This window comes from Symphalangus syndactylus, chromosome 12 (genome assembly GCF_028878055.3).
Source record: "Symphalangus syndactylus isolate Jambi chromosome 12, NHGRI_mSymSyn1-v2.1_pri, whole genome shotgun sequence".
Classification (NCBI taxonomy): Eukaryota; Metazoa; Chordata; class Mammalia; order Primates; family Hylobatidae; genus Symphalangus; species Symphalangus syndactylus.
In genome coordinates, this window is record NC_072441.2 from 96741565 (window position 1) to 96767229 (window position 25665).

Genomic DNA, 25665 nt, shown 5'->3' on the forward strand with positions numbered 1-25665 from the left:
CTGGTCATATACTTTCCCTACTTTTTGATGGGATTGTTTCTTCTTTTCTTGTAAATTTGTTTAATGTCCTTGTAGATTCTGGATGTTAGACATTTGTCAGATGGGTAGTTTGCAAAAATATTCTCCCATTCAGTAGGTTGCCTGTTCACTCTAATGATAGTTTCTTTTGGTATGCAGATGCTCTTTAGTTCAATCAGATCCCATTTGTCAATTTTAGCTTTTGTTGCAATTGCTTTTGGTGTTTTTTGTTATGAAGTCTTTGCCCATGCCTGTGTCCTGAATGGTATCGTCTAGGTTTTCTTCTGGGGTTTTTATGGTTTTGGGTTCTACATTTAAGTCTTTAATTCATCTTGAGTTAATTTTTGTATAAGGTGTAAGGAAGGGGTCCAGTTTCAATTTTCTGCATATGGCTGATGTAGCCTTCTTTATTCTACCATTACTCGCATCTCATCAGGAGTATACTAATCACTTGTAAATGCCTGGCATATTTCAGCAAGCTCTATGACTGGGATGGACTAGACTCATGATATGGTGGAAAGGTAGCTTTAGGGGCTGATCTACCAGGGTGGTCTATTCTATCCTAATTCTTAGTAAAGTAGGTGAGAGGTAATTTCAATATGAAGCTCTAAGAATCATAAGCAAAACTCATATGTGTCCAAAAAGAGAAGGTTGCCACAAGCTAGTGCTCTCTGTGACCTGTTCTCCTACCATCACTAAAATGCTGCCTTCCTCTAAAACGAAGCCCTTTCAGAACTGAGCTGGGCTGTGGTTTCCACGGAGCTGTTGTTCCATTGTTTTGGTTTGTCTTGTGTACTCAGACCCCTATAGGGGACAGAGCTCCCATGGGGGTAAGTTCCCCTAAGTAAAAATAAATGTAGGAAGATAAGCTGAACTGTTTCATGGAGTACCAGTTCTGAAGGCAATCCAAGTTCCACAAATTCCCCGCCAGCTGTTGGCCAGGCTGCTGGCCCCAGTGCCTGTACGGGAAGTGTGTGTCACTTTCTCACACACCACCTCAGATAACTTTGCCCTGTGAAGATTATTTGGACCCTACAGGCTCAGAGCCTAAGAACATATAGTGAAAGTTAGATAACCAAACATAACCCTCCTCCTCCAGCTGTGGTTTGATTGCCTTCACATTTTGGTAGAGTGAGCCTGTTCAGGAGTTTGGTATATGAAAGCATTCCTTCCAGAGCCGGATCTTTGTGGGGGTACCTTTTCACACTGTGGGGAGCAGATAGTAGAGTGGCTAAGAGCATTGGCTATGCAGCTGGATGGCTCCACTGTTCTTAGCTGTGTCATCTGGGTGGGCTTCATGCCCTCTAATAGCCTCAGTTTCCTCATCTGTAAAATGGGCATAATAATAGCACATATGTATTGAAGTTATTGTGAAGACCAAATAAGACAATGCATGTAAAATTCCTGGGATTAATAAATTGCTTATTAGTGTCATTATACTTACATTTAGTCTACACAGTAATTATGAGCCTGCTTTGTAAAAGCTGTCCCTTGGCTCCCCTGTCTCTAATCAGTGAAACACTGGTGGATTCATAGGCCCTCCCTGAGCTGCTGTTTCCCTAAAACAAAGCTCAATGAGATTGGATGTCTTAGCCAACCACTTTGGAGCACAGGTATTTTAGTATGCCTTACCACTCTCAGGAAGTAGTATTCCATGCAGTGTCTGACACTGTTGTCCAGCAAATGTTTAATAGAAGAATGAGGGACCGAATGAGTGACCCGACTATGTCCCATTATTGGAGGCAGAATTGACTTTTAAGAGCTCATCACTCAATTCCATTAAGGGCCCTGAAACTCCCTCCAAGTAGTTTACATGGATCTTGGGTGAGCGATCCCTTTTCTTGCTTCCATCTCCTCCCTACAGCTCCATGATGAGGGGGCAAAATACATATAGCTTTGGGCATTCCTCTCCTCCATTCTTCTCATTTTCACTTTTAACAAAGCTCCTTATTTAACAAGACTCACCTAAACACTGGCCATAGCTGCAGGATTACAAACACAGAGCTAGGTGAGAAGAGAGGCAACTTCTAAATGGAACAGAACTGGGGGAACTGGCAGGTATTGCATTGCTAAAGTTACCCAAACTCAACCTGCACATTGTGCACATGTATCCTAAAACTTAAAGTATATAAAAAAAAAACTGAAAAAGAAAAAAAAGAAAAAAAAAAAGAGATGGGGTAGCGGTCAAATGACTAATGCTCTGACTCACTTCACAGCACCTGGTTGTTGCTCCTGAATGGCCTGGAGAACAGAGCAGTGGCTCAATGCTCTATTCTGCTTGGAGGGAAACTACCTGGAGGGAGTTTCAGGCCCCTTCATGGATGTGAGTGAGGAGTTCCTAAAAGTCACCAATTCAATGGCTAATATCCTGGTGAATTGTATGACATGACCACAGCTCTAAGGAAATAAGACTATTTCCTTAGAGCAGGAGGGCACTTGTACCTTACTTACAAGACTCTCCTTCCCGTCTGAGAAGACATATATTTTTTTTTCTTACCACCTATTTGAAGGCTGAGGTTCAATTTCAGTTTCAGAAACAGGAGCATTGTTAGCCCTGCTCCATCTGACACTGGAAACTTTCTAGAAGGAAAGTCACAAGGTAATTACTCCTCCTCTGAAAACACATTTGTGAACCTATTCTGAGAAAGCGGACTTTCTGAAGATGATTTATCTCAGGCCATCACCCTGAAAGCTAAAACGGAAGACTTTCTCCTGTATCTGCAATAGTAAAACATAAAAGCAGTGGGGTGCAGGGGCAAGAGCCCTTGTTGAGGAATCAGCAGACGTGAGTTCTAGTCCTAGCCCTGACCTTTACATGCTTTGTGGAGCCTCACCTAAGGCACTGTGTGGAGTCAGCAATAATGCTTACAAAACTCTCGGCCAAGATAGTAACTGGAAGAGCCAGGACCCAAACTCAGATTCATTTGAGGTCAAAGGTCATGTTCATGAGCTCTCAAGGAATACAATACATCTCTTTGTGATGGTCCCACAGCTCTGATTGGTATGCTGGACAGGACTTCTTCTTGTTGGCTGCATTCTTTACCAAGTCCAAAGCCATTGGACAGGCAGAATTACAGAGCATTTGCAAGCTGTGTGAGTGTCTGGTTTTGTTGGTGAACCCCTCTATACAATTTTAGAAGTTGGACTTGCTAAGAAGTTTGGACTTTAGGTGGTGTGGGGTTGAGTCAAGTGAGGAACAAGGTAAAAGGAAGCAGCACCATCTTGGTCAAGAACTCTCAAAATTCCATTAGATAATAGATGGGCTGGTTGTGCTGGTCTTTTTCGTCCCAGCTTCACAGACACACGTGTTTCAAGGGCTGTTACCCAGTTTCCAACCCCACTGCAGAGATGGACTATGAGAAGTTTTGCCCATGATCTAGACCAGTGGCTCACTCCCTGTGGCACAGCATCCTTAACACTCCCAAATTTCTTCCCCGCCCCAAAGGTGGATGAGGTCTTAAATAGTACCAAAAGAGTTTCTTTCTTTTAAAGTAAAGCTTTGATTTTTGCTAATTCTATTTTCCCCAGAATAATTCTTTGAGTTGCTATCAGGCATTTATAAAAAGGCCCACAGAATTTTAGAATGTTCATTAAGTCTTTTGACAAATATTCATTAGAACTTACTCTACACCTGATGCTGCACTTGGTCTGAAATCTCTTCAGAATACTGGTACTGATAAGTAAACACTATGACATTGGACAGGCAGAATTACCAGACACTGGTACTGATAAGTAGACACTATGATAATACAGATACTGGAAATAAGTAGACTGGTACCAAAGACAGAGGAGCAGAGAAATAGGAGAGTGGGTGGGGACGGTGGAGCAGTGAAGTGGCAAGGGACAGAGACAAACCCAGTTGGGGGCAAGTTTGCCCAGTAAAAGAAGCCTTTAAAGTTCTGGATTTCTCTGCTAATTCCAAACAGAATTGTTCCACGACCCATCTCTCCCCTTCTGCTGATATTTATACCTACTTCTGTAAAACTAGGATGACAGTTCTTAACCTGACAGTATTACATGAAAAGTAAAGAGATGCTATATGTCAAGTGTAGCATAGAACCTGCCACAACGTATATAATTGAAAGGCAGGGGAAGTCATAGTTATTACTACTATGATGATAAAAATACCTTTAATTTAATAGAAAGACAGGCTACATCCTAGGCACGAAAATCACTTTCAGTAAATATCAGAGCCTACATTAGAAATTGTCAGGATTGAACTTCTCCAATTGGACACTGAGAGGAGCCTCAGAAAGTACATATCAGAGCACAAAAGACAATACCAAGCCTCTCCTCCTTCAAAGAGTCTTCCTTTCTTGACAATTCCAAATCATACTAACTTTCCTTCCTTGTGACATGTTGATATCACCATCACACATTTCACCTAACACTGTCACTGAGTAGCCTCATGGGGCTACAATGCAAAGTTTTTGAAAACTGCACCATTTACTGCTCATCCTCCTGCCACCATGGTGGGGATATGAACAGTCTCTTTAAATAGTATTAAGTTGCACACATTCTGCTCTCTTCCTGCCTGCATCTGGGTAAGAGTTCTGCTGTCTTTTCCATGTCCAGGTTTTACGTCTGCTAGTCTGTCTACAAGGTTTTAACACAGTGAAGCAGAAACGACCTGCAGAACAGCATCTCTGGATAGAAAGACCTAGCACAGGACAGAGCGAGAATGCCTCCCAAAACACAAATTCCTCAGTTTTTTTTTGGAAAAATACAGGCAGGACAGGCTTCCCTTAAGGCCTCTGAGAAGATCTAGATTATCTTGTGAGATGCATTTATGTCCTGAGAGCAATTCCAGGTCACACAGGGATTGCATGAGCTATGTTAGCATCACAGTAAATTTGATGTGAATTTATGAATATCAATTATAATATTTTTAACCGAGAGATCTAATGCTATCTCCGTGTCTATTAAAAGGTAATAAATATTCAAGACACTTATAATGTACACATAATATTTATAGACTGTGATTAAATTATACGTTCCAAAAGCAAAATGATGTATTTCAGAGGCTCTGTAATCTAGCAATTTGGTTTTCAACTCCAGCTTTGTAATTTACCAGCTGTGTGTTATTTGTCTCCATGAGTCTCAGTTTCCACAGAGTAGTCATGATAAAGCAGTAATAAATAACCTTTGTCAAGGACTTGCAATGTGCCAGGCATTGTGCTTAGCACTATGCATGCATTAATTATTTTAGTTATCAAAACAATCCTATAAAATGGGCTCAAATAATGAGCTTCTCACCGCCATCACCATTTTACGTATAAGGGAACTCAGGTTTAGAGAAGATAAGTAATTCCCCTAAGGACACACGTTAATGTACATATATTATCTTATTTAATTCTCACAACAACAGTTCTAGGGAGGTGTGTTTTAGATGTGAAAGCTGAGTATTTCAGAGTTGAGATGACTTGAGTAAAGGTAGTAGTGGGGTTGCATTTTGAGAATTGTTCTGACTCTAAACTTTGTTAACTTTTCAATACTTCAAGATACCTCAAAGAAACACACACACACACACACACACACACACACACACACACACACACCATCTTAACTCTGCAGAAATCGCTTATTGATTAAGAAGATTGTGTCCTGCAGGTTCCCAGACAGAAGCAAATCCCCTCCTGGGAGGAGGGGGCTTTTGCCATCCTTACAAGAGCAGCCAACAATCATTTTTGCAGAGCTCAAGTTCCCCCAGATAATTGATTCCTAGCACTTAGGAGAGTGACCTAGATGGAAAGTTGACAAGAATCCTAGATCTGTCATAACCCTGTTCTCCCACACTCAGCCTTCTTGCCCTCAGAAGTCATCCTTACGTGGATTTGATATCTTTTTTAGGTCAGCACTCACTATGGCTTTATCCAGGAACAAAAATAATATCAGCATTTCACATCACCCACAGCACTGTGGAATCAGGCTGGCTGGCTCAGGTCCTCCCTCTGCCATCTGCTAGCCATGCAAGGGCAACCTCCTCATGTGTGAAACACCTGGATTCCAATACTGTTGTGAAGATCAAACAATATTAGATTTTGAATAACTCATGGGCATAGACTGTATTTTATTCATCTCCATCTTCCTGGGGCCTGGCAAAGTTTGTGCTAATAAGCATTTGGTAGTGAATGAATAAACAAATGAACATATAAATGAAGAATACTCTATAAGTCATAAATCACCATGTAGATCAGGGTTAGGGCCACAGAACCTATACTTACGTAAAGTTATGGATTTCTCTCCTAATTCCAAACAGAATTGCTCCATGACCCATCTCTCCCCTACTGCTGATATTTATATCTACTTTTGCAAAACGAGGATGACAGTTCCCAACCTGACAGCAATGTTTTTATTCAGTTTTTAATTGCTTCAGTCTCACGGCCTCTATTCCTATTCTGTGAGGTAAGGAGGTTGCTCTAGATTGTGCCCAAGGCCCCCTCCAGTGCTGGGATTCCATGATTCTGTTGTACTATGTTTGTACCACATCCTTATATTTATTTTTTAAATTTTATTTTGAAGTAATTTTAGACTTACAGAATGCTTGTAAAGACAACACACAAAATTCATGTATACTCTTCACCCAGGTTCCTCTAATGTTAATTTTCATAACTCTAGAGTGTCTAGGAATGCTAAGAAATGCTAAGAAATTTACCCTGGTATAACACCAAACTCCAGAATTTGGATTTCATCAGTTCTTCCACAAATGTCAAACCAGGATAGGTTACTGGGCAGCATTTAGTCCTTATGGCTTTTGAAATAAAGAATTTACTTTCAATTTTTGAAATTGATCGAGACCTTAAGATTATTGACAGAATGAAAACCTGATGAAAACTTCATTCTGCGGTGGCAAAGTGTGTCAGCCATCCTCTGTGCATGTTTTAGCGATCCTTAAGAAATCTTGAAAGACCATCTTGCATGTTGGTAAATGCAATAAATCAAAATGAGATGTGAACAATACAGTTGGAACCCCTACTATAGACACTGGAATATTGGGAATCAAAGACATAAGCAAAATGGTTCCCCTGTGGGAAAACCTGCAGGCCTCCTTGTGGAGAGCCGTGGGGACACTGGCTGGGGTTTGGACTGCTGATTTGGTCTTTCACTGCGTATGTATTGAGGGCCTGTTATGCATCAGCACTCTTCTAGGCACTGGGGATACAGTGGTGAATGAGACAAAGCCCCTGTGTTCATGAAGCTTATATTTTGGTGAGGGAGACAAAACAAGAAACAAATGCCAATCAGGCAGTGACAAGGGCATTGTAGGAAACAAAGCAGGCTGAGGGAGTGGAGACAGCAAGATGTGTGGGGAGAGGAGGTGGTCTTGGAAAGCGTCCCTGAGGAAGTAGGCGCTGTGAGTACTCAATACTCAGAACCATGACTCAGGACGACTGCCCTGCACTACACTGAGGCTTGGTCTTGCTTAGATTAGGGAAATAGTCTGACCGTGGAAAACGGAGTTCCCACCCGACCTATCCACCTTCAAATGCACCTCGATGCTGCCATTGCCCTGTTGCATAGATGCCTTTCTCCTCTTCTCCAGTCTGTGGCTTGTCATTGAATTCATAAACTCAGCTCTAACATAAACTGCCACGCCAAAACTTCTCCTTGAGATTCTTTGAAGCCTGGGGTAAAAAGTAGATGCCAATAAATGGAATACTTTTCTTCTGAACTCAGACTCTGTGGAAAGCTGGCTTGCCCAACATCAGCCACATCAATTTCAGATTCTCTAAACTTTTACTACCTACCCATGATGTGCTAGGCATTTGTTTTAGACGTCAATTTGCTTTAGAGTTTTCTTATACTTTATCCTACAAGTATCACAGTAACACAAGTAACAGCTTGGGAGGTGAGAGTCACACCTTCCTTTTTCTTCCTTTCCTTTCCTTTCCTTTCCTTTCCTTTCCTTCCTTTCTTTTCCTTTCCTTTCCTTTCTCTTTCCCTCCCTTCCTTCCTTCCTCCCTCCCTCCCTCCCTCCCTCCTTTCCTTCCTTCCTTCCTCCCTCCCTCCCTCCCTCCTTTCTCTCTCTCTCTTTCTCTCTTTCTTCTTTCTTTCTTTCTTTCTTTTCTTTCTTTTTTGCCAGAATGACATACCGAATGTCACAGATAAGAGCAGGAGCTGTGAATCCAGGTTTCCTACATCCAAGCCCAGGGCTCCTTCCACTACACAGTAGCTCAATCTCACTAGAAAGTTTCACCTTCATCTTATTCCACACAGGACCCAGTGCCCTACAGCCTGTGCTGACCCAAGTTAGAGCAGATTCCCTGAGAACAACCTAGGCATGCCCTGGGATGGTGAAATACCACTCATGAGGACCCAGGTAAGGTCTCCTGGCAGTTGTTAGTGCCAGAGACCAGCATCCACACTTCAGAAGCCGACACCTGAAGAGGTGGTTTTCAACAGAGAAACTGTGATCAATGGCAGCACCACAGACCACTCAGCTATGATAGCAACACCTTTTAAAGATGGCACTTTGATTAGAAAGATTTTCTTTTTAGCAGATCCTATGTGCTATTGTCAAGCCTATGTTCGAGACTCCTCCCCTCTTTTAAAATAAACCTGAAAGCTAATTTGGTTATACAAGGCAGCCCAATTGCACAAAACCATCAACAACTCTTCCCTGAGAACAGACTAAGCCTGTAGCCAATGTGAAGATGTAATTGCTCCCCAGCCCATAAGCAATTTCTTTCCTTCCAGATTTTTCACTGAGACTGGAGCCTGAACTCAAAGGCATAATCATTTTTAAAAGTGCTTCCAGGGTAATTCGTGTCAGTCCTGGGGCAGCTGGATCTTATTGTAAAGAAGTTGTTTTGCATGTTTGTGAGTTTTCAACCCTGTGATTAGTAGAGGGGGAGAAGGAGGCAACAGAGGGTGGAAGGAGGAAAAGAAACCAAAATTACTAGACACTGCACACCCAAAAATGCCGAGGAAGAGGAGGTGGAAGAGGTATCTCGCCTGTCAGCTTTTCCCTTGACTCCCATGGACCAAATAAAATCATGTTATTTCACCTTCTTCCTCTTTTGCTTTTCTTCGAATAGTTTGGGAGTTCATGACAAACCAGTCACAGTTGGCAAGTTTAAAACTAAACATCATTTGGCTTCTCTCTCTAGCAGGGATGAACACAAAGATCAACAGAATGCAAGAAAAAGCCAAGAGTGTTTTCAGGGGTGAGCCACAGCTCTGTGGAGCCTTCAGAGATCATGCAGCCTGACTGCTCACTTTCCAAATGAGGCGGGAGACTGGAGGGCTGAGCGTCTGGGCCAAGGTCACACCACAAGTCATTAGAACCAGGATCCAGACCCAGGCCTCCTGACTCAGAGCCTAGGGCTCTTCCTCTACGGCTTCGGGAAACATGGCTGAGTGCTGCTTGACTGTGGCTCTAAAAAGGGCTGTTAGAAAGGAGTCGCGCCCATGTGATGGTGCTCCTGAGAGGTGAGGACTGGAGGGACAGTTGTAATTAGGTCATTGCCATGCTCCACATTAGGCAGTGGGCCTGGCTGTGAGGAGTCATGGAGACTACGATCAAGGCAAGCCCGGTCTCTGAATCAGCATCTGTCGGAAGGGGTTTTGAATAACTAAATCTGCTTACCAGAGGCCGTGGGGGTGGATGAGAATGGCCCACAAAGGCTGTCCAAGCAGCCTCCACAGCCCCGGCACCCTCAGCTGCTGCTGACTGTGTGAGTCCTCTCCCCACCCCTTCTACAGTCCGGCTGAGCCCCTCCACAGTCCTGGTAACCAAGTAGGGCTCATCCCTCTGGGGCTGGGCTTCTGCTATGGTCCTGCAGGTCCCCACCCTCTCCAGGAGGAAGAACTGCCCTGAATCTGGTCCAGTGGCACTGGCTCTGCTGACAGAGTCAGCTGTCGGGTGGGAGCCCACGCTGGGTGGAGGCAGCAGCCTCTCAGGAGCCCATCACTGTGGCAAAGCACAAACTCTTTGAAGCAAAGACTCTGTGGATCCAAACCCCAGCTTTCTAGCCGAGGAAATATTGGATCTCTAGACTGCAATTTGTCTACCTATAAATGGCATATACATTTGTTTTGAGCATTGCATGAGATGATCCACGTAAAGCACTTAGCATGGAGCCTGCTCAGGGTAAGCACTCAATAAATGGTAGCTGTTGTTATTACTTATAGGCCCGCACTCTTGCCTGGCTCCCCCACCCATCAGTGTTTCTTCTTCTTGGATTTCCCTTCATCACCTCTCTACTGGTTGTGTCCCCCAGGGTTCTATGCTTTTTCTTTTTTCTATTTTTTTTTTTTAAAACAGGGTCTTGCTCTGCCACCCAGGAGGGAATACAGTGGCGCAAACATGGCTCACTGCAGCCTCGACTCCCTGGGCTCAAGTGATCCTCCTACCTTAGCCTCCTGAGTAGCTAGGACCACAGGCTGCATCAACTACACCAGGCTAATTTTTTTTTTTTTTTTCTGTAGAGATAGGGTCTGGCTATGTTGCCTAGGCTGGTCTCGAACTCTTGATCTCGAGTGATCCTCCCTCCCCAGCCTCTCAAAGTGCTTGGGATTACAGGCGTGAGCCGCCACACCTGGCCAGATTTTGTGCTTGACCCCTCCAAGCCCCACTACACTAAGTACTCATTGCCACGCATCTGCGTTGCTCTACAGATAGCACATGCAGCAGCCCTCCAGGTGGGCTTCCTCCTCCCTGGACTGCCTCCTCCATTCTCTCCTTCAAGCCTCCTAGAGTGCTGGTTCCATCTAGGCTGTTGTAAATAATCAGCCTAGCAATCAATGCCTACTAGGATGAGCTCCTGACCAAGCACCTGGGCTGAGACCCAGCTGAGACAATCACACCCCACAAAAAAGTACAAACTCGAAAAAGTTCCATGCCACTGCTTAGGGCAGAATGCAGTCAGGGGAAGACAGCACCTCTCTCCAAAACCCTTTAGTAAACTATTTTCCAGCAATAAAACCCACTTTAAATTCAGGCAGAGAGAAGGACCTCAGTACTCATGATTGAGAGAGCACATTTAATCAAGGCAGTAGACAGCTATTTAATTCCACTTTCCTTTGCCTAAATGTCTTTGTCCCCTCTTTTCCATTCACTTGCTCTAAATCAATAGTTCTCAAACCCTCTGTGGTGAGAGATCAATTGTTTATTTTTCTTGTTCCCAAACTACTGTGGGCCAGTACTTTTGTAAAATGGTAAAAATAAATTGCTAAAAAAGAAAAATGCCATTCCGATGTCATAGCAAGTTTAAATTGCTATAAAGTTTCTTACTTTTAGTTTCTGTACATATTTTTTGGTAGTCTGGTAAGCAAGCTTCTCGCAGACCTACACCAGCCCCTTGCGCAAACTGAGAGTAGGTAGAACAGCTTCTGGAAGGAACAGAGCCACAGAGGAGTCTATCTCCCACAGACACTCTCCATCCCAGGTTTTTGTCCTATAATGTAGTCTGCTCAGCAGCAGCCCTGCTCCACCCAGAGTATGCAGTGGTGAGGTTTGGGGTGGGATTTGCCCAAGCTTTGGTTACTGATATTCCTTGAGAGTCTAGCAGCCCCCAGGAGGAGGGATATGCAGAGATGTTCCCAGCCCCAGTGCAGTGCAGTGACTGGCCCTTACCATTCCATGCCAGCCCTGTTGATCTCCTCCCACCAGCACTCCGTGGGTTCCCCGAGGCTCTGTGGTGTGGGCATGCAGGCGTAGTTCCATTGTCTGTCAGAACCTTCCTTCTTGCTGAAGATGCTCCTCACGGCCACTATCACCTGCCCCTGGGGACACTGGTAGCTGAAGCCTTGCCGGTTCAGATTCACCCACCCATCATCGCTGTAGTCATGATACTGCTGGTATGGGTACCCATAATCGCCATACTGGCCCCAGGCCATGGTGACTAGGGGCAGAAGCACCCAGAGAAGACTGAGGTCCATGCTGCCTGGGATTTTGGCAAACAATGTCACTCTAAGATTGCTGGTCTGACTGTTTTATATAGCTGCTGCTGACATGTGGCTTCCAGATGTGGGTGAGAAGGATCCAACTGCAGTGTGTCATCGCTTAAGCAAAACTTTTCCATGCTGAGATGTCAGCCATAAGGACATTCAGCTTGTTTTAAGGTGGAATTCTAGGAATATACCAGCAGCATGTAAGTCTAAGACGCTCCCCGCAGAAAGAACAACTTTGTATGTGGATTATAAAAGCCAACTGCCGCACCACCCTGTAGAAATGTTCACTTGAAAAACACTGATTAGTAGCATATTTGTCCCTCACCTTTTAGCACCTCACCCCTTTCTGTCCTATCCTACCCGCTACTAGCAAACCCCTGTATTTGTTCTCCAAACTAGCCTTCCGGGCCACACAAATACCCAGACAGTGATTTCAAAATACTGAAATCATAGACTGAATTAACAGAGCCATCTAAGATTTCTGTAAACCTGAATGCCTGTTTTTTTTTTTTTTTTTTAAGTTTTCAGTCCAACACTTTTTAACCCTTGAGTATAAGCGTGGGTATACCAGTTTGCAGGGCTACTCTGAGAACTCATAAGTTGCATAAGGAAGTACTATGGGCCCGTGGGGAGATAAGTTGGATATGATTTCTACACTTAAGCATTCTACCATGCTGCTGAAATTGGACCCAGTCAAGTCTAGAAACTGTGCTCTGCTCTCAAAAATGTAATGGGTTTAATCTAAATAAACCCACTATTTATCCTTCAGTATTTTTGCCCTCACATTAAATTTTCTTTTCATTGAGTTATAATTTACATATAACTAATTCACCTTTTAAAATACTTAGTGTACAGTAATATAGCCAGCACCCTAATCAAGACTTAGAACAGTTCCATCAATCTAAAACATCCCCTTATATCCCTTTGTAGTCAAATCTTCCCAAACACCCAGCCCTTGGTAACCATTGATTTATTTCTGTCTCTATAGTTTTGCCTTTTCCAGAATGTCAAATAAATGGAATCATACCACACGTAGCCTTTCATGTCCGTCTTTCACTTAGCATAATGCTTTTAAGATTCATCCATTTTAAAATTCAACATCTCGTTGTATGTGTCAGTATTTTGTTTCTTGTTATTGTTGAGTAATATTCCATAGCATGGATGTACCACAGATTCTTTATACATTTACCAGTTGAAAGACATTTGGGTTGTTTCCAGTTTTTGAAAATTCATTACTTTTTATATAATGAATTTTATATTCATTACATTTTATATAATGAATTTTATATTCATTATATTTTATATAATGAATTACATAAAAGTAATTATAAATAAAGTTGATATAAACATCTATGTATAGGTTTTTGTGTGAACAAATTTTTATTTCATTTGGTTCAATACCTAGGAGTGGGATTGCTGGTTCAGAAGGTAATGTATGTTTAACTTTAAAAGAAACTACCAAGGCCGGGCGTGGTGGCTCACGCCTGTAATCTCAGCACTTTGGGAGGCCGAGGCGGGTGGATCACGAGGTCAGGAGATTGAGACCATCCTGGCTAACACAGTGAAACCCCGTCTCTACTAAAAATACAAAAAATTAGCCAGGCTTAGTGGCAGGCATCTGTAGTCCCAGCTACTCGGGAGGCTGAGACAGGAGAATGGCGTGAACCTGGGAAGCAGAGCTTGCAGTGAGCCAAGATTGCACCACTGCACTCCAGCTTGGGCTACACAGTGAGACTCAGTCTCAAAAAAAAAAAAAAAAGAAACTACCTAGCTGATTTCCAAAGTGGTGATACCATTGCCCACCACTACCAGAAAATTGCCATTAAAAAAAATTAGCTATTCAAATAGGTTTGTAGTGATATTTCAGTGTGGTTGTGATTTTCATTTCTCTAATGATCCATGATTTTGAGCATCTTTTCATGTGCTTATTACCCATTCCATGCATTCGTTGATGATTTGGCTTTTCAAATTTTTTGAAACCTTTGGGCATCTCTTAAGCACATAGTATTTCCCATTTCTCATCAGTGTTGTTCTTAAAGTTTCTTAGAATTGTGATCATTGACCAATTCTACTTACAGCCTCTGTGAAGTTTGTTAAAATGTAGACTCTGGCTCTTCTCCGGGCCTGCTAAATCATAACCTCACAAGGGGTGCTCAGGTATTTATAGTTAAAAAAAAAATTTCCAGGTGATTCTTATTCACATCAATTGCTAAGAGTCACTTTCCTAAAGGAATGTGGAGCCAGAGAAAAATCACAGTATTAATCCCACCATCTGCCTAGCCTATGGCACATTTACCAGATGGTATTCAGTCTAGATCAAACACCAAGGTAGTCTTGAAAGGGAAAGACAGTCATACATGAGAATAAAGCAACAAGTAACTCGTGTGTGTGTGTGTGTGTGTGTGTGTGTTGGGCATGCAGTTTTCTCTGATGATCATGGTTACTGAAGCGAGGGGGAGAGGCTCGGGGCTGAACAGCTATGTGAGGCTTAGTTTTGTTTTTAGCACCATCTTCTCCCACCACTTCCATCCCTAAGTAACTGCCCAGTGCTGGCATCGGAATTCTTCCTAGCTTAGAATGATCTCTCTGATTCATGATATGCAGAAGCAATCATTCTCAACCTTATCAGCATTTAAGGATTACCTGGAAAGCTTTTGGAAACCTCCAGAGTCTGAGCAATTTCTGGACCAATCAGATCAGAAGCTCCTGAGCAGGGTCCCAACAATGACGTCCTTTGAAACCTCCCTATAGGCTTCTCACCAGAAGCCAGGGTTGAGAACCTCTATGCTAGAGGGTTTTTTTTTTTTTTTTTAATTTTCTCAGTTTATCATCCCGATGCTCATGAGTTGTATCTTGCATTCTGGACATGACATGAGCTATTTTGAACCTTAAAGAGCTCTAAGAGACAAAGCAAATTATCATAACACTCATCTTTATTATACATTTGTTTTCCAACAATTTCCAGGGCCTCTGCCTGATCTCCATTCTCCGCAGATTTCTTTCAACTACAGCTAGAACTACCTCAACTGGATTCCCTGTAATGTGCAAAAATAAATATCTTCATGCTATAGTCCAGTTTGAATATAGATTTCTGTTACTTAAAGCTGAAAGCAACCTAACTCATCCAGTGTCTCAGGAGATTCCAGAAACTGCTGACGCCTTTGAGAGAGATTCCGGTGGCCGCATAGAGAATGATTTCCATACACAGACATTGAGAACATAAGATTAATGCATTTACAGTTGACCATGTGTTTTCAACCAGGTTACTATGTTATCTTCCTCGTAACTTTGTATGTTAGTGAGGCATTATTGGAATTAGTTTCTCACAGATGAGGAAACTGTGGTGAGAGAATATTTTGGGCCAAATTTCTAGAACTGGAAGGATATGACCCCATGTCTTCTGATTCCCATTCTGCAATTCCTTCCATCATTTCATCAAAGTTACAGTTACTAATTATAACATTTAGGAATAATTGTCAAATGATGCACTTATAAAGTATGTATATTAACATACACATATAACTAATTTGCACCATGCATTTCTGCTGTTATTTGAAAAGTCTACTCAATAGACCCTTGGGGACTTTAAAGAACTAAATGTTCAATCAGTAGTTTTGGGGGTGTTGCTCTAAAACCAGCAGCATCAGCATCACCTGGGAACTTGTTAGAAATGCAAATCTTCCGGCCCCTCTCAGACCTACTGAATCAGACACTCTAGGAGTAGAGCCCAGCAATGTGTGTTTGAACAAGCCCTTTAGGTAACCTGATACTCACTAAAGTGAGAATTACTGTATAGAAGATAATGCAGAACACTCTACCCAAATTCCAGGTGTCACTTCTCAAGAAGTTATGTAGTGATGCTGAAGCCTATATGACTCAGTTCACTAATTTTGATTCTGGCACCCACACGATTCACCACTGGGCTATCTTACCTCCTAGTAGATAATGGACTTGAGATATTTTGGAGATTCTGACAAAGAGCATTCAAAAGTCTGCATGATTCTTCTTTTTCTTCTTTCTTTTATTCTTCTTTTCTCTCTCCTTATCCTCCTCCTTCTTCGGCTGTATTGAGATATAATTAACATACCATACAATTCACCACTTAAGGTATATAATTCAATATATCCCTTAAATTAGTATGTTCACAGAGTTTATGCAACCACCACCGCAAGCAATTTTAGAATATTTTAACCACCCAACAAGAAACCCTGAACACATCAGTAGTTGCTCTCCATTTCCCTCCATCCTTTAGCCCTAGGCAACAATTAATCTACTTTGTGTCTCTATGGATTTGTCTGTTCTGGACATTTCATATGAATAGAATCATTCAATATGTGGTCTTTCGTGAATAGGTTCTTTCACTTAGCATAATGTTTTATGTTAGTGGTTCAAAAGGTTCATCCATTTTGCAGTGTGTATCACTAGTTCATTTCTTTATAATGCCCGATAGTATTCTACAGTATAGGTCTACCATATATTATTTATCCATTTATAAGTTGATGGACATTTGGGTTGTTTCCACCTGTTGGCTATTATGAACAGTGTTGCTACAAACATGTATGTAGAAGCATATGTGTGGACATATGTTTTCATTTCTCTTGGGTATATACTCAGGAATGGAATTTCTGGGTTATATGGTAATTTTGTGTTTAATCTTTTAATGACCTGCCAAACTGTTTTCCAAAGCAATCGCTCCAATTTACATTCTTAACAGCAGTGTATGAGAGCTCCAATTTCTTCTCCACATCCTCACTGATGTTTATTAAGTCTGGGTTCTTCCGAAAGGTACAGGAACTCATAGCCACTCTGGTGACACTTTTTGGGACCTGGATCCACCCCTGTCTGGCAGCTTTCTCAAACATATAATCCCTTTTTGAAAGATTCTGAATATAATACTTTGCCCAATCTTAATTGGGAGCCCCTAGAATGGCCCTAGAATCAACTCATTCCTGAGTTACTTTTACACTTTCTGGATTGGGGTAGCTGCTATTGTACATTAGGAGGGAATGATGTAGACTTACAGAGGTCACCCTGGAGCAGACCTGATCCACTGGAGCATTCTGGATGTGACCTGCTGGCCTCGAGGAGGGCTGCTCAGACAGGAGAAGGCAAGGCTCATGCTAGTGCCTGGGCGAAGCTGGTAGCCCCAGATGAACGGATGCTTAACCCGAAATATTGACTGTGAGTTATTGGAGGATTCCATTTTGCCTGTTGTCTTTTTTCCGTTTTAACTCCTGTGTATAATCAGGACTTGGCTGCAGCTCTAGGTGGCCAGAGTACGATTACAAACTTCCCGGCAAGTGTATGCTGAGCCATCCGTGGCTTTTCTCCAAAATGAGTCTGTGCCAGTATCACGGTTTAGCTGAGGAAGGCATTCAATAGCCTTAGTACACCCAGGCTGTCCTCACCTTCAGCAAACTTGCCACCCTTGCGTGACCCATTGCTTTTTAAGATCATCTGTGGAACCCACTGTCATATCATTTGGGGTTAGCCCTGAGGGCCACCAATGAGGTTAAAAATGCTCATATTGGAAGCAGCAGGAGAAAGAGTGACAATTCAAGTTGAGGAAATAGAGAAGATTGGGAGGAGTAGAATAAGGTGCACCTACAATGTGCTAAATACTCTACTATGTGCTTTACATACGATAGACCAATTGACCTTCCAGCAGTTCTAGGAAAATTAGGTTCAGAGATCACTGGTAGCTCACCCCAATTTTCACAGCTAGTACAGAAAGGGGACTTGAATTTGTTAGTAACTATACTACCAAAAGTGCCAAATGGTCACAGCAGGGCCTCAGAGCAGTGGCAGATGGTTGTGAGAAGAGCAGAGACTCCTAAAATCCAAATATCTAAGTTAAAGTTCTGGTTCTGCAAGTAATCAAAATGACCTTCTGATTTGGGTAGATAGTTCTTTGTTGTGGAGGCCAGCTGCCCTGTGTATTATAGGATGTTGGACAGCATCCCTGGCCTCTATCCACTAGATGCCAGTAGCATCTTCTCTTCCACCACTGTGACAATCAAAAATGTTCCAGACATTGCTAAATGTCTCCTGGAGGGAAAAATCATCTCTGGTTGAGAACCACTGAATCAGACAAAACCTATAACCTTTGTTTTATCATCTGTAAAATGGAGGATAATCATAACACCAGCCACTCACCACAAGATTATTGTGACAGTCATATCAAATAGTGGTCTTGCAAAGACTGTCAAGCGTAAAGCTTGAAACAAATGTACGTTGTTAGTCTGACCTCAGGGTAACACTAGAAGCAGGAGTTGAGGGGACAATCTCACGCACATTAGTGTAATGAACAACCCTAGTACTATGCAGGGCAGAAGACTGTTCTTGTGCAGATGATGACTGGAGGGGTTTGGGAATGAGTAAAGCTGGGGGAATATGGCTTCATCACTCTCTGGAGTTCCATTAATATGTGGATGAATGTCAATTGCAGAGGTTCCTGAGAGTGAGTTTGCAAGGAGAGGTGTCAGGATAACCGGGCTGAGTACTAAAGGCAGAGAGTGAGGGTAGAGAATTCAGGAGGCTTGGGAACAGTAGGCAGATGGAGGAGCTATCGTGGTGGAGATGAAGCTTAGGAACTTGTGAGCTTGGGAACCAGGACTGTGTCCTGGGGTGAGAGTAGGGATGGGGATGGGGATGGGGTGGTGCTAAGCCAAGTTAGCTCTGAGACACTCACAGAAGGAAGCTTCAGGGCCCAAGTGCCTAATTAGTGTTCTGGGGTCTGTGAGGATGAATGAAGCACAGAGATGTATGTGTATGTGCTGGAAATATTGCTTTAGTAAATATATTATATGCTCATAAGTGGAGCAACAGAGATCAGGATACTGGTTACAACCGCTGAGCTCAAGACCCGCTAGAGACCATGGTTAAAAAAAAAGGGGCGGGGGGAGGTTCATTGGAGAGATTTGGATGCAAACGGGGGGAAAGAAAGAAAACAATTTAATCACAAAGTACTTAAGTGATGTCATTTTAAGCCAAATTTTCTAATTTGAAATTGGGTTTTTAAGTGTGTAAACCTAAGGTTTATAAAATAAATAACAGCCCCTTTCATTTGTGTAGCATTTTGCATAATGTGTATAAACCACACAATCCAGCGCTCAATAAATATTTATTATTTTCCATGTGCAGGGATTTAACAGATCTCAGTTCATGTTTGCATTGGTGAAGGCAGTAAAGTTGGCTTTCTTATTTCCATTTTATCAGTTTGGAAATAGAGGCTTTGAGAGGTACAGTGATGTCCAAAGTTACAGAAATATTGGGTGACAGGGCTTGGGCATAAGCCAATGTTCCCTAGTCTGAGCCCTGCCAGTTCTCCGGGAGGACACGCATTGAGGAATTTGGTGACACATCCTTTAGGGAAGCAAGGTGGCCAATTCTAGAGCACTTTGCCAGTTCACACAGTTCGTCCAAGCCTTTCCCTCCTACCATCCTGAAGGCAGGTGGTAGGGGCAGGGCTTTAGCAGGAGGAGCAGCCTCCCTGAAAATAACATCCTGCCATACAGGACATCTCTGCTGGTGCCGTCCTCCAGTGCGTTTTCTGTGTGCTGCTTCCTCTGATCAAGCTCGGCTTGCTCTTTAACCAAGATTCACATATTCTTGCTCCCATTCCTGAAGCTACAGATTGGCACCTCTTTTCAGCATTGTACAATCACAGTACATCAACTTCAGATAAAGGACTTGGTCACCTAAGAAGCACACTGTCTCTCCCAGCTCTAAAAACACACACCCACCCCAAAGTATTGATACATGTGAGGTCCACAGACCACCTGCATCACAGCCATGGAGGCGTGTTAGAGGAAGATTCCTGAGTTTTTGACAGTCTTGCTTCAGTGGAATCCTGGAGGTGGGGCCCTGGAAGCTGCCATTTTTTTTTTTTTTTTTTTTTTTTTTTTTTTTTTTTTTTAGGCGGAGTCTTACTCTGTCACCAGGCTGGAGTGCAGTGGCGTGATCTCGGCTCACTGCAACCTCTACCTCCCAGTTCAGGCAATTCTCCTGCCTCAGCCTCCCGAGTAGTGGGGACTACAGGCGCGCCACCACGCCCAGCTAATTTTTGCATTTTTAGTAGAGACGAGGTTTCACCATGTTGGCCAGGATGGTCTTCATCTCTTGACCTCGTCATCTGCCCGCCTTGGCCTCCCAAAATGCTGGGATTACAGGCATGAGCCACTGCTCCCAGCCGGAATCTGCCTTTTTAACGAGCTTTCCCACATGACTTTTATGCATCCCAAATTGTAAAACCACAGGCTAAGGTGCATAAGGATGTTTATGATTTTGTAAGCTTCCCAAGTATGAGGCAGAACCAGGCAGGGCTCCTCTGCCAACTACCCTTTCGTTGGTTGCAGTAGAAATACTCCCCTGGCTCTGTGGCCTGTGGGCTCTGCTGAGGGCTTTGCACCCTAATCCTGCTTTCAGGAAGCCCACCACTTGCCTCCTGCCACACACCGCCCACACAGGCAGTGACAGAGCAGAACTGAGAACTGCAGGAAAGGCAGCAGCTCAGCCTTCTTCTCATGCCTGTCAACAGCCTGGAGCTGAGCACGCTGCACACTAATGAGTACTATTTTCTACCCCAGCTTTTTAAAATGCTGCAATATTAACAACTACCAAAATAATTCAACTCTCTACAGCAGTGGGTTGGCTTAGCCGAAAAAGACATCAACAGGGGCTATGGCATCTTTGCTGTGTTGCTAAAGCCCTGCAGAGTATATGCACATGCACATGCACTCAAATAGAAATGCACATACTTTGTCATGAAAACTAAATGAGACAATACCTGTAAATGTACCATGCTTGGAACAGAGCCTGGTACTGCTGGTACAAAAAACAATGAGATGTCATTTTGCAAGGGGATGTACTGAATATTCCCTATTTACTTTTCAGATCTTTCTCTTCCCTGCACTGTGTTCTAGGAGGCTTTATGTGCTACCTTAAGGTGCTCTCTTGCCCTCTGGTTCCTGCTTGGGCTTGGCCAATGAGAGGCACCAGCAGAATATGGAAGGATCAGGAGAGGGGTCAAAATATGAATTCCCCTGGCTCCCTGCCACCAAGGCCTGGTTTGCAGTGGCCAGGTTTCTGTCCATGCAGCCTTAGCTTTTGCTGGCTGGCCCCCTTTCCAAGGTAAATTCTTCTGCTAGGTTCCAGCAACCTCACTCCCTCACCCTGCAGCTTTAGGACTATAGGGGTGGTCTTACCGTGGTTTATAGCTGCAGCTGGCCCTGGGATGTTCACAATTAACCCTGCTCACATCTCTGTACATAGTTATTTCATTAATTCTCTCCAGTCACTACTGTTGAATGTGGACCTGTTTCCTGCCAGGACCTGACTGATATAAGGAACAACTGTCTGGATTTGATCCAATGAAGATCCTGAAACAATGTGACTGTCTCCAGCACTGGGCATCTGTCTCCAGTTTCTTGTGGTCCTTAGGTGCTCATGGGGAGAAGAAAGTCCTCCCCAGCTGTGTGATGTTGGGAAGCATCCACGTGCTTCCTTCTTCAATGCAAAGCCAGCACCGCTTCCCCCATTTTTCTACCCTTAACTCTAATATCATTCCGTCCAAACACCTTTGTAACCATTTCCCTTCAGGAAGTCAAAGGTAAACCTTCCCCTGAAAATCAAGTGGGAATCTCTCTGATTTGTCCTTATGTGTGTGTCAGGCTTCCCACTAGGCCATGTTGTCCCTGGGCCTGGAGATCTTCCTGAGCAAAGGAAAGTGAGATCTTGCCAACGTGCATGCTTACATCAGTAGGTCTAACTGTGGTACACACTTTTATATCCATTATATTGAATGTCATCTCCATACTCTTTGAAAGACACAGCCTCCCGATTTTACAAGTGAGGGCACTGATGCTTAGAGAGAAAATTGCCCAGGGTTACCCAGCTTGTGGAGAAGATTTGTTTTGAAGCCTGTTATAAAACAAAGCTCGTGCTCTCAGAATGAAGAACCTCTCAGGGTTGTATCAGATCAGAAAATTCCCCACACTCTCACAGGGCTGCATAAACCCCCTTGGAGCCCTTATTCCAATCACAATTTTATATGTATTTGTATAATTATTTGATAACATCTGATTCCCCATACTAGACTATATGTTCCAAGAGGGCCAGTGGTGTGCCTGATTTTATGTACTATTGTTTCTTCAGGGTATTAGTACTGTGTCTGCTGCATTGCAGACATTCAATAAATATTTGTCATATGTCTGTTCACTGAAATCAGGAGACTGGAACAAATGATCTGTGAGGTCACATGCAGTGTTTTGACCTCATAAGGATCTACCTTAAGGATCAAGAGGTGAATTCTGTTTATCTGATGTCTCCCAAGATATGCAATTTAGATCAGGAAGTAGCTCAGAAAGTGCAGTTTTTGGCCAGGCATGGTGGCTTATGTTTGTAGTCCCAGCACTTTGGGAGACTGAGGCAGGAGTATCTCTTGAGGTCAGGAGTTCAAGAGGAGGCTGGATAACACAGCAAGATCCTGTCTCTACAAAATTTTTATTAAAAATTAGCTGGGCAGCCGAGCGCAGTGGCTCACACCTATAATCCCAGCACTTTTGGGAGGCTGAGGCGGGCAGATCATGAGGTCAGGAGATCGAGACCATCCTGGCTAACATGGTGAAACCCCGTCTCTACTAAAAATACAAAAAATTAGCAGGGCATGGTGGCAGATGGCTGTAGTCCCAGCTACTCGGGAGGCTGAGGCAGGAGAATGGCGTGAACCTGGGAGGTGGAGCTTGCAGTGAGCCAAGATTGGGCCGTTGTACTCCAGCCTGTGCAACAGAGCGAGACTCCGTCTCAAAAAAAAAAAAAAAAAAAAAAAATTAGCTGGGCATGGTGCATGGCTTTTGTCCTACCTACTTGGGAGGCTGATGGAGGACGATCTCTTGGGCCCAAGAGTGCAAGAGTGCAAGGCTGCAGTGAGCTATGATCACACCACTGCATTCCAATCTAGGTGACAGAGCAAGACCCGGTCTCTAAAAACAAAAACAACAAAAAAGAAAGTACAGGCTGGGCGCGGTGGCTCACGCTTGTAATCCTAGCACTTTGGGAGGCCGAGGCGGGTGGATCACGAGGTCAGGAGATCGAGACCATGGTGAAACTCCGTCTCTACTAAAAATACAAAAAAAAATTAGCCGGGCGTGGCAGGCGCCTGTAGTCCCAGTTACTCAGAGAGGCTGAGGTAGGAGAATGGCGTGAACCCGGGAGGCGGAGCTTGCAGTGAGCCGAGATTGCGCCACTGCACTCCGGCCTGGGTGACAGAGCGAGACTCCATCTCAAAAAGAAACAAAAAAAAAAAAAAAAAAAAAAAAAGAAAGTACAGTTTTTCTGACTTTTCATTGATTGACAGATGATCCCAGTATATCTGAGCAGCTGCTGTTTGGTAAGCCAGACAACAAGCCATCTGAAAGCAGGAAAGACGCCCTTGCATTCACCACTGTGTCCCCAGAGCCCAACTCGGACTGGTGTATTGATTGGGGATATTGACTCAGTGTTGTCTTGCACGGATGAGTTGAAATAGACCCACATCAATGAAGTAAAGGCACTCTCTGCTCCTCTTTTCTCAATTTGTACCCTTTATCCTAAAAAATGCTTTCAGGAGTCACTGAAGCAAGACTTGAAATAATGTGACCTTCTGGCTACTAATATTACAGAGAAAATAATAATGAAAAGCACATCATGTGGCAATATCCACAATGAGATGGCTTTAGAGAAAAAAATATAATTCAAAAAACAAAGAGGAAAAACTGCAAAAGGTGTCATGTTTAGTATACCAAAATAACCCATAGCTTCAACTAAAAGAAAAGTCTCCAAATGCACAAAATGCAAAGAACTTTTGTTTTTTTCAGCTATATGAAAATAATGGTATCATAAGTAGTGTCACGTAAAACTTATTCTCCCTTTTTCTATTTACCTATGTGTGTGTGTGTGTGTGTGTGTGTGTGTGTGTAGATGTGTCCATTCCTACTTAGATGGCTTCTGCATCAAGGTAACTATTTTTTGTAACAGTATGGCTAGATCAGATGGCTCATCTCAGTTGAATAACCCACAATCCTTAGTAGCTATCAAGTAACTTTATCAATGATCAATACTTCCTGAGATATTCTGATTTTAAGAATTTTGACCTGATGCCTTACAAAGGCACTAAATGGTCCTTGTTCTCTCTCAGGCAAGGGCGTACTGGCTCAGTTTATTTTACCACAGCCAACAGCACTTATGGCTTTCTAAGACCTGGTGTAGTGGGTTACATAGTGTCCTCCCAAAATGTCTGCGTATCCCAAAACTGAGAATGTGACTTAGTTTGGAGCAAAGATCTTTGCAGATGTAATTAGTTAAAAACTCAAGATGAAGTCATACTGCAGTTAGACGGAGGCTATGGGCCAATGAGTGGTGTCCTTATAAGATGAGAGGACATAGAGGGACACAGAGGAAGGGATGATACAAAGATGGAGGCAGAGATTGGAGAGATGCGTCTACAAGCCAAGGGGCTCCAAGGATTGCTGGAAGCCACCAGGAGCTCGGATGAGTCTAGGAAGGATTCTTGCTTACAGCCTTTGGAAGGAACATTGTCTTGATGACATCTTGAGTTTTGACTTCTGGCCTCCAGAATGGTGAGAGTAAATTTCTCTTATTTTAAACCATCAGATTGGTGGTATTTGTGATGGTATCTCTAGGAAATTAAATCATCTGGGCTCAAGGGAGTTCCATCATTGGGGTGATACAGTCATCCTTCTAGTTACACCTGAGTGAATACCACGCAATCGTGTCAGGCCTTCTCAGCTTCTCTTTTCTCTCTGACAGACCTTCCTTTTCTCTCTGACAGATGCCACTTGCACTAGGAAGTGCACCAGGAAGACGCCACTTGCACCAGGAAGAACCACCTTCCTTTTCTCTCTGACAGACGCCACTTGCACCCGGTTGTCCCTCCACATTTTAACTTGGATGGAACATCAGTGTCTGCTTCCTGAGCAGCTGCTAAGCTGCGGGACTGCATGACAAACCCTGGCGGTGAGGGGCAGGCAGCTCTTGGGGAGGAGAGGAGGGAACTTCAAGTGAAGGGGAATGAGAGATGGAGGGAAATGTGTGAAGAAACATCTCTCCTTTCTTTCTTCCTTCCACAGCCTGCTCTGAGGCACACTTTCCCCTTGCAAACATTCTAGAGAAGTCCAGGTGCCCAGGGGCCACATCTGCTGAATATCACCTCACACATCCCCTCTTTCCTCACCTCATCTTCACTGGGATTTGCAGATCCCAAATACAGCTTCCTTCACATTTAGTCCTCGCCACAGACTCCAACATTTAGTAGACCCTGGGAAGACAAGATGGCATAACCTCAGCAAATTAATTAATGTTTCTGTGCCTCTGTTTTTCCCTCTGAAAAATGGAAAAATTAGCAGTTTCTATCTCATACAATTGTGAGAAATTAAATAAATCAACATCTGTAAAACACTTGAAAGGTGTCAGGCACCTAATAAATGGTAAGTGATATGCACTGTTATCTGGCTTATGGAGGTTTTCATTTTGATACCAAATGTTAATGAGAATTCTTCATCAAACCCTAATCCTCTAGAAACAATCCGATAATCATATAAATATCTTCTTTTAATGAGATTAGCAGAAGAAAAAGAAATGCAAAAGCAACATGTTGGGGGAAGGATTATTAGGAGGAAAAGGGCCTGAGAGAGTAAATATTGTTTTTTCCAGGTCTCAGTTTGTAAGTTAAAAAAAAAATTCTGAGAAAACAGA

The 25665-nt window shown here is 43.2% G+C and overlaps 1 protein-coding gene across 2 annotated transcripts in view; it reads right to left on the bottom strand.

The window, feature by feature from the left end:
- The window catches only part of DPT (dermatopontin), a 57920-nt gene extending 32710 nt beyond the window's left edge, over positions 1 to 25210 (bottom strand). The window contains exons 1-2 of one of the 2 annotated variants that reach the window (XR_010117622.1): positions 25145 to 25210; positions 15846 to 15975 (exon numbers count right to left, since the gene is read on the bottom strand). Coding sequence is in view for 1 of the 2 variants with exons in the window: in XM_063627266.1 (XP_063483336.1) it covers positions 11597 to 11901 (305 nt within the window). In the remaining variant the exon portion in view is untranslated. Of the gene's footprint in view, positions 1 to 11596; positions 12343 to 15845; positions 15976 to 25144 lie in introns of those variants that run through there. The other variant, XM_063627266.1, reaches the window with a different exon arrangement.
- Positions 25211 to 25665: the final 455 nt, after the last annotated feature.